This window comes from Labeo rohita, chromosome 8 (assembly GCF_022985175.1).
Source record: "Labeo rohita strain BAU-BD-2019 chromosome 8, IGBB_LRoh.1.0, whole genome shotgun sequence".
NCBI lineage: Eukaryota > Metazoa > Chordata > Actinopteri > Cypriniformes > Cyprinidae > Labeo > Labeo rohita.
Genome location: NC_066876.1, coordinates 30,548,618 through 30,558,560, shown reverse-complemented (window position 1 = coordinate 30,558,560; position 9,943 = coordinate 30,548,618). Strand labels below are relative to the sequence as shown.

The 9,943-nt window shown below is 36.1% G+C and overlaps 1 protein-coding gene across 2 annotated transcripts; it reads left to right on the top strand.

Moving 5' to 3' along the window:
• Window positions 1-2,195: 2,195 nt before the first annotated feature.
• On the top strand, window positions 2,196-9,004 carry cdo1 (cysteine dioxygenase, type I). Of its 2 annotated transcripts, none has more exons than XM_051116302.1 (5): window positions 2,196-2,399; window positions 3,304-3,381; window positions 5,161-5,318; window positions 5,440-5,609; window positions 8,364-9,004. In XM_051116302.1, exons 1-5 carry the CDS (start codon window positions 2,230-2,232, stop codon window positions 8,391-8,393), a joined length of 606 nt encoding a protein of 201 aa, XP_050972259.1. In that variant the 5' UTR covers window positions 2,196-2,229; the 3' UTR covers window positions 8,394-9,004. The 2 variants fall into 2 exon arrangements, with proteins under 2 accessions (XP_050972259.1, XP_050972258.1); XM_051116301.1 differs by lacking the exon at window positions 2,196-2,399 and adding an exon at window positions 2,977-3,134.
• The last annotated feature ends 939 nt before the right edge of the window (window positions 9,005-9,943 follow it).

Sequence of the window (9,943 nt, the reverse complement as noted above, 5' to 3'; positions counted from 1 at the left end):
AGTCAGTTCGGGACGTCAGAACGGGTTCGCGAATCATTTGAGTCAGTTCGGGACGTCAGAACGGGTTCGCGAATCGTTTGATTCAGATCGGGACTTCAGAACGGGTTCGCGAATCGTTTCAATCAGATCAGGACTTCAGAACGGGTTCGCAAATAATTTGGTTTTAATCGGGACTTCAGAACGGGTTTGCAATCGTTTGAGTCAGATCGGGACTTTTCGCGAATCATTTGAGTCAGATCGGGACTTCAGAACGGGTTCGCGAATCTTTTGGTTTTAATCGGGACTTCAGAACGGGTTCGCGAATCATTTGGTTTTAATCGGGACTTCAGAACGGGTTCGCAACCGTTTGAGTCAGATCGGGACTTTTCGCGAATCATTTGAGTCAGATCGGGACTTCAGAACGGGTTCGCGAATCGTTTGGGTTAGTTCGGGACTTCGGAGCGGATTCGCGAATCGTTTGATTCAGATCGGGACTTCAGAACAGGTTCGCGAATCGTTTTAATCAGATCAGGACTTCAGAACGGGTTCGCAAATAATTTGGTTTTAATCGGGACTTCAGAACGGGTTCGCGAATCGTTTGAGTCAGGTCGGGACTTCAGAACGGGTTCGCGAATCGTTTAAGTCAGTTCGGGACTTCAGAACGGGATCGCGAATCATTTGGTTTTAATCGGAACTTCAGAACGGGTTCGCGAATCATTTGAGTCAGTTCGGGACGTCAGAACGGGTTCGCGAATCATTTGAGTCAGTTCGGGACTTCAGAACGGGTTCGCAAATAATTTGGTTTTAATCGGGACTTCAGAACGGGTTCGCGAATCGTTTGAGTCAGTTCGGGACATCGGAACCGGTTTCAGATCCGGACTGAGCGGGTTCGCAAATCATTTGAGTCAGTTCGGGACTTAAGAGCGGGTTCGCGAATCGTTTCAATCAGATCAGGACATCAGAACGGGATCGCGAATCATTTGGTTTTAATCAGGACTTCAGAACGGGTTCGCGAATCATTTGAGTCAGGACTTCAGAACAGGTTCGCGAATCATTTGTTTCAGATCGGGACTGAGCGGGTTCGCGAATCGTTTGAGCCATTCATAGAAAACAAAAGTCCTGAAAATAGATATAAGAGCAAATATTTTACAGATACTTAATATTTAATGGTATTAGATTAATTGTTAATTGCATGTAATACATTTAACATTCGATGAGTTCGTAAACGCTGTTTTCATGCATGTTTGTCTGAGTTTTACTTGCATTTACACTCTCAGACCAGCAGGCGTCACCAGCGTAACAAGCTTCGAGCGCCTCCAAACTGAATCATTTTGTAAAGCAATTGCTTCATTTACAGTTACATTTGATCAAATTTGCATAATAAATTTAATCAATACAGTTGATTCAAAGCTTCGAAATGATTGTTTCTCCCATATCTTTAGACGAGCTAAAGTTTAGTCCTTTTAGAATACGGCATTATGAGTGTGCATGAAAAACTTGTTTTTCAATGTTTTTACTCCTCAAATGTACTGGATTTATTTCACCATGATCCTCATGATGGCGCTCGACCACAAATGGTATGAAAACACTCAACGACGTAGAAACACTTTACAACGCAGAATAACATTCTGTTGTTCTAAAACAAATACTTATAAGTAATTAAATATGCAAGTAATTAAATATAATGTGAGAGTTAATAATCATTTGTTCATCTGCTAGGCTGATTTTCATGTTAAGAATTTCAGAGCAGCTCTTAAAGAATCTGATTAATTTTTGAGAGTGGCACGTGAACAGACAAAAAAAAAATAATAATAATAATAAAAAAAAAAAAAAAAAAAAAAAAAAAAAAAACGTTTTTTTTCATCAAAAGATGCCTGATGTGTGTTTATCTTTTTTTCTATGCGTCAGGTAAATATGAAGTTAATCAAATGTTTTGAGGAAAGTGAACCCATTGAATAAAGAGGGTCAATCCAAACTGTAATGGGGGGGGCATGTTGATAAAGATCAATAAATAAATAAAAATGATATACATTGTCTCTCGTATATTTATTTGTTAAACTAGTTATGCGTTAATAAAATCCAGTTCATACCTTAAAGTGCGTTTACATGAGAGTTTGCACAGTATTGCTGTGATTGCGGTACGCGGATCCACCGTTTCTGCGCCAGTGGTAGCGTCCGTTAAACTTCTCCTGAATGTATAAAAAGCTTGAACTCCATCAGTGAGACTCAAACAGCACAACAACACTGAAGATGGAGCAGACCGAAGTAATGAAGCCAGAAACTCTGGATGATTTGATCAAAATTCTCCACAAGATCTTTGAAAGTGACGAAGTCAATGTAGAGGAGGTGCAGAACATCATGGAATCGTATGAAAGTAAACCTCAAGAGTGGATGAAGTTTGCCAAATTTGACCAGTACAGGTAATTATTATTTTTATTATCATTAATGATATTGTCTCAGAATATTTTTTAGGCAGTCGACATGTAAATGTTAAGCATTAGGCTTATAATCACAAAGGTTGATTGTTAATTTATTTGTTTGCTTTTAACATGCCTAGGAAATACAAATAAAATAAAATAATACAAGCAAAATTTTAATTTTATGTTGCAAACGTTTCCATCTGTCTCCAAGCATCCAGACGTAAACACAAACAGAAAGGCCTGCTGACGCAAACTTGCTGAACGTGATTTGGGTTTTCAATCAACATGTACAAGTCAGTTTGTACTCCAAACATCGCTCAAATAGTTTTCTTCTCTTAAGTCAGAGAGAAGAGCATTTGTAGATATCGTATAACGTTAATTATAGGCCTGCTACAGCTCGACTTGAATCAAATGTCCAGTTTTGTCTGGTTTGTGAGTGGATGCGCGAGGCCGATGCGCTCCGCTCACTGAAGTTTTTCCTCCGCTGGTGTTTTGCCAATGGGCGTGGCTTCGCTGCCGGGGGGCGGGGATGAGGCGGGCCAATCAGAGCGCGGCTCCTGGCGCACACCCGCTGCTCTCAGCAAGTCCTCCGGTTTCATCAAACATTCCCGCAGATAAACACAGTCCTGCATTTCGGCTTTCTGGATTGTTCGATGATGTTCATCTGAGATGTAGGACATTCTCATCCACTGAGTTACCACTGATAGTATTCATGTCCGATGTGACGCCTGCAGGGTGTGTTGCATTTACCAGCAACAATAATAAACAGTGATTGTAATAATGAAGGATTATGAATTACTATACAGGAGGGAGGAACTTTTGAAAGAAAGTTGAGCAAAAAAAAGATCCTCCCAGTCTTTTAATGTAGCTGATTGATTAAAATCACTTTACTTTGTTTTTATAGATACACCAGGAATCTTGTGGATGAGGGAAATGGAAAGTTCAACCTGATGATTTTGTGCTGGGGTGAAGGGCACGGCAGGTACCCGCTCATTCACACTAATATCCATGTAGTAGAAATGACATGGTGTGCTCAGTCTGTATTTACCTGTTGAACTGCAGAAACCTGAAATCATGAGTGGATCGATAACTGAACATGCGTCAATAAATTAGAGATATTAACAGACAGATAATGGCCTGATAGTAGAGTCCAATGTCTTGTGATTAGTAAGGTCATAAAGTCAGATAATACACCCAGAGCCTTTAATAAATGCAAAGTGGCGCAGATTAAATTACTGATAAAGCAAGGCTGTCAACTCATAAAACATAAGCGATTATCACTGGAATATGAACAAATAAGAAACAAAACAGCACGTCTTGATTAGAGTTGACACCAAGTCAACATAAAAACTTAAGATTAGTTGCTGTCTTACATTTTAAGTATAATCAAATTGGCTGTATGAATCATTTAAACTATTTTGATTTAAAAAAAATCTTGTCTAGATGAATCTGGTATAAAGGTCAAAAATTAAAAGGGGTTTTCAAGCATCAAAACAGTTACAGTTTAATTTAGCTTTGCAATAGAATTAGAATTAGAATGTGTTCTGCTCAATTAATTTTTTAAAATAATGCCTTAGTTAATTTGCAAAAACATATAAGTCTATATTTAACAGTTTTTAAAAATCATGTTTTTTCATCATGCATTCAAATTATTCTCAATGCAATTTCAGTAAAACACAATAATAACATGATAACATAATAAAAACATGATTTTTGGCCATTTTAAAAAACGGAATATTCTGTTTTTGCAAATAAACTCTTCATATATATTTATGCAATTATTTACAGAAAACAATATTTATATACCAAAACATCTCGTCAGGCATATTTAATACAGAATTATTAATGATGGTATATACTCTATTTAAGGATCACAGTTCAGCCCTAAAATAGTAATTAATTGTGATTTTAAATCTTTACCAATCTTTCCTTCAAACTACTAGGTTTTTTTAATCAGCAATAAGTTTTTAATAATTTAAAATATCATAAAATTGAGTGTGATCACTTATTCTTTGATATAAGTGACCCTGGACCACAAAATCAGTCATATGTAGCATATATACATATTTGTAGCAGTAGCCAACAATACATTGTATGGGTCAAAAATATCCTACAAATCATTAGAATATTAAGTAAAGATCATGTTCTATGAAGAAATTTTGTAAATTTCCTACCATAAAAATATCAAAACTTAAGTTTTGATTAGTAATATTGCTACGAACTTCATTTGTACAACTTTAAAGGCGATTTTCTCAATATTTAGACTTTTTTTGCACCCTCAGACTCTAGATTTTCAAATAGTTGTATCTCAGCCAAATATTCTACCCCAAATAGTCCTATCCTAACAATTCTCAATTTAAAAAAAAAAAATGACCCTTAGACTGGTTTTGTGGTCCGGGGTCACATATTTTAATAAGTGCATATCAGGAATAAGTATATTTCTTTTTTTCTTTACATTATTTCACCCATATTTTAAAGTAGACACTTGACTTGCATTCTAAATGCTTTCTGTGTGTATAAAATCTCTTGTGTCATTTTAATTTGATGCAGATACTCATTTCATCTTTTACCCATATTAACTTAAAAACTGAAGTTGAAATTGTATAAATTATTGTGATGAGTTAAATTAGTAGAAAAGCCTATGTTGCCATGATTTACTGATGGGATCAGTGTTTACAGTGTACTAAAGAAATGCTCATTGTTTCTATGATTAGTGCGAGTGTTGTATTTCTGAGTTTGCCTGTGTCTGGCACCATTGCAGCAGCATCCACGATCACACAGACTCGCACTGCTTCCTGAAGCTCCTGCAGGGTCAGCTGAAGGAGACGCTTTTCGAATGGCCTGACCGCAAGCAGCCCGGTGGCATGGTGCAGAAATCACAGCAAGTTCTGCTGGAGAACCAGTGTGCCTACATTAACGGTGAGAGCAACACACGCTAATGATATCATACATGATCCACTCGCTCCCTGTTTTATCAGACTGCTGTGATCAGAACAGCTGACTGGTGCAAGAGTCAAACGATTCGCTGCGTGTATTTCAGACTCCATCGGACTGCATCGGGTGGAGAACGTGAGCCATACGGAGACGGCCGTCAGCCTGCACCTCTACAGCCCGCCCTTCCAGACGTGCCAGACGTTTGACCAGCGCACCGGACATCGCAACACCGTCAAGATGACCTTCTGGAGCAAATTCGGAGATAGGACGCCCTACGTAAGTCTGCATGTCAAAGATGGATGGATGTGTTACCATCCATGTGTTTTTATGTGAATTATGGGATGCTGCATAGAAAAATACTGCCAAGATGTGCATAAAATGTTCAAATGCACATGCAAAAAAAAAACCCCAAAAAACTGATGCACTCATTTTAGGTGAATAAGAAAATGTGAGTAAACTACGATTGATAAAATATGATGGAAGCATCTTAAACTTTGTTTTAATAATTTAAAATTAGTGAAAGTTTGTCATCAGAATAATTTGGTTTAATCACCTGTGTTCACAAACATAAGGCATCCAAACAAAACTTGCTGGATGCTTTGCACCAGTTTGGAAGTGATGATTTTGTTCAACTGAAAACATTAACAAATGTTTTATGCCATATTTTAATTTTTCACATTAATTTCACAACTTTGGATGGAAACACTCAATACTTGAATGCATGTTTGCTTAAAAATATGAACTTCCAACTAAAACAACAACAACAAAAAAAATTGTTGCTTCAAATATAACAAATGTAAACTGAAATCAGTGTCATTTACTAAATAATTAGTTACTGTGATTTTCCTTTGGAAAAGTAAAGTAAGGGATTACTATTATTTTTTCTGTAAGTGAATTACAGTTACATCTTTTGTAACTGAACTTAATACTGTGTATCCACCTTATCTTTCAATGCGGAAGTAAGCTGTTTTCTGGTAATGTGTTAGACGTCCGGTTCATTATCTGCCATAGGGAAATAACGAGAAGAATATCGAAGTGCAGTAAATGGTAAAACAGTTTGCACTACAAACCAGTGTGTAACTAGTTGATCATTAGCATGAATATGGGATATCAGCTGTTTATTATTACTTAAAAAGCACATATTAATGTCTTATTCTGAAGACCTTATTCTAAATCATTAATCCTACCCAATTCTGAAACTTAACAACTACTTTACTAAGTATTATTAAGCAGTATTTAGGAGTATATTAAGGCAAAAGTCATAGTTAATAGTTAAATAATAATGATAATTGGACCCTAATCTAAAGTGTGACCAGAATAATGTATGTAGTTATCTGTTATTTATTTGAAAGAATTAAAAGAACTGTCTAACCTAGCATCATTACCCTAGTGAAAAAAGTAGTAGGTTTAAAATGCATTTATTTTATACTAAGTATAGTTCAAGTCTATTAAAATATTTACTGAAAGATCGTTAAAAACTTACTTAATGAAAAAAAGTACGTTTTAATTAATTTATTTTATTCAATGTACATTTCTTAACAGTAAGCCTAAAATGTGTTTTAATGTCACTACTGATGAGAATTGTATGATCTAAATAATATCAATCTTTAAATGCAAAATATTTAAAGTGTACCTAAAGTATACTTGCAATAGTTCCGCTTTAGCACAATGAAATATAATTCAGTATATCTGTAGTTGCACTTCAGCACAATTAAAGTGCATTAAATACGAAATGAGCGCAAAGACGCTGTATGTCGGCGCGCTGCCCACAAGGCTATCAGCACTGAAAATATCTCTTAATATTTTTTTAATTTTTTTTTTTCTTTATATTAATATTCAGCCTAAAATATGTTTTAATGTCACTATTAATGAGGAATATATGATTTTCGCAATTAAATGTTGATATTATTCAAAGTGTACTTGCAATAGTTCCACTTTAGTACAATCAAATATACTTAAGTATATCTTTAGTTGGACTTCACAATTAAAGTGCATAAAGTACAAAATGGGTTGTTCCAATTTAGCAGACTTTAAATATACCAGTTTAGTATACTAAAAGTACAATTAGAAGGTATTTTTAAGTACATAATATGTAAATGTATTTGTAGTATACTTGTTGTATAAATGTATTTTAAATACATTGTAGTATATTTATTTTTCACTAGGGTAACTTGATTGATAGAAAGTACTTTAAAATTAAATAATAGTTTTTGGAGAGAGTAATTTGTACAGTAATCTAATTACACTATTGAAGATGTAATCTCTTTTTAGAGACTTACCAAAACTGACTGAAATAAAATAAAATCTTGAACTTCTGTTGTTTCAGCAAGTTACCATTTTCTCATTTTCATTTATTTTAATTTAGTTTGATGTACTAAAATAACTCAACAAACAACAAAACGAGAAAAACTAATAAAAATGACAAAAAAAATGACTGTATTTTTAACTGAAATTAACATGAAAGCAAAAAAACACGCACACACACACAATAATAGGGTGAAGTATGTAAATGAATCCTAAAACACAGTGTAGTTATTTAGAGTTAATATTTGTTGATCTGCAGATAAGCGTTGAGGACTGTTATCATTGTCTATTACTCAGTGCGGTAATTCCCATTCAGTAAAGATGTTTGCTGAGATGTTGTGTTGTGTTCAGTCAGAAAGAACTGCATGTTCTCTGGGCACAGCCAACATTCCTCCACCTCTGGCGCGTTCCAGCCTCGAAGCGCTTGTAGTGACGTAACGTCTGCTCGGTGTCCATTGGCTCCTGCTGATGTATGGAGGTTATAATGCGTTCCACATGTGCTCCAGATCTGCCAAACACACTGTACTTATCTGCACTCAGCGCTTGCATAAGTTTACCTTGACCAAAGCGCTGTCTGGACAGAATAGTTTCAACATCAACCTGCACTTTGATCAGATGAGATACCGAGCCTCCAATCGGGCCGCGCAAACCCCTCTCACCCGCTCTCTATCTGTTAATTGTGAGCTCGTGCTTTCTTCTGACCGCTTCTGTTCTGTTTTCTTGCAGGAAACCACCATTTCACAGGAGAACAACTGAGACGGCGGGAGCCACGACGACATTTCCACATTAAATTGAAACCGCAGTGATGTTTATAACTCTTTTTAAGATTTGCAAAGGACAGTGGGAAGAGGGTCTTGCCCGTAATTCAAGTCTCTTAATCGTGGCCTAGTTTAGCGCTGGCAAACGAGGCCGAAGGTCTGAATAGACGCATTAGTTGAGCTGCGTGTCAATCTGCTCTTTGTTGTTGAGAAGAGGCTGTTCTCCCAGCATTCCTGTGTGCCTGTGACCTGTGTAATCACGCTTTTGTACGGTTACGGGACGAGAGCTGCGGGTTGAAGTGTGTAATTTGTGAGAAGAATCTGTTTATGCGCTCGAATGAAAGCGCTGTCCTCGATCGGCCTCCGTCGACAACATCCCGCTTCGGCAAAAAACGCAGCGCTCGTGTTTGATCATCGCCAGCCTCCCGTCTCCATTTCCAGATCAACATTTGCATCCAAGAGTTTATTTGTATCAATCTAGCTGTCAGTAATCGATGTCTCGTGGAACAAATACCGTCTCTGGAGCTTTTATTTAAAATGGACCTGAATCTTAGCTGGAAATTAGTTTTTGTCTTAACGTTGAAGTAAATAAAGTGTTTCCCAAATATTGTTGTTTGAGTTCATCTGCATGCTTTCTGCATCAACACCATAAATGACATGTTATCCAAAGTGAATTACACTGCATTGTTAGATCGCTGTCTCCATGCCTAGACAATTAAGATCCAGTCCCGGATGCCAGATCCTGTCAGAAAATATCAGTTTGTCTGGTAACAGAACAACTCGTCAGCAGAGTAGTCTAATACCCAAACCCTGTTAACAGGAGATTTTGTCAGGTACCCAAAATACCCAAAACACTATTAACAGTCTTCTATCAGCCAAGAAGTTGACTGAGGAAAAGCCAATAGTGAAGAGCAGAAGCAGGAGACGAAGTAAAGATGGTACAAAGGAGCAGAGTTTATTGAATAGTCTTAGTTGCGTATGTCTCAATGCTCAGATTTCATCTGAAGAACACAAATCCAACAAGTATTGTTATACCAAACTGCTTCACAACAACATCCCATAAACCTTGTGTTTCTGTAAACATTCCCTTGTATATCTTATTCGTGAAGACAGACAGCCCTTGAAACCACACAGTCATAAATCTAAACAACAATGAAAAAAATATATAAATAACAACTATAATATAATATAAATGACTAATCAATTAATGAATCAATAAAATGAATATATAAATGACTATAATGATTATTATAAATGATTATATGATTAAATGGAATAATAAAATGATTTAATGATCATAAATGAATAAATGAATGAAGAATAAAGAAAGAAAGCAAAATACAACACAAATGTATGGTTGCTCTGAGGCAAAACACACAGTTTGCATTTGAGGATTGTCCGATCCTTCAGCATTAAAGTTATTCATGTTATCAGCAGTGTTGCGGAGTAACTAGTTACATGTAACGGAATAACGTAATTTAATTACAAAATAAATGGAATTGTAAATAGTTACAGTTACTGAGAAAAAATGTGTAATTAAATTAAAGT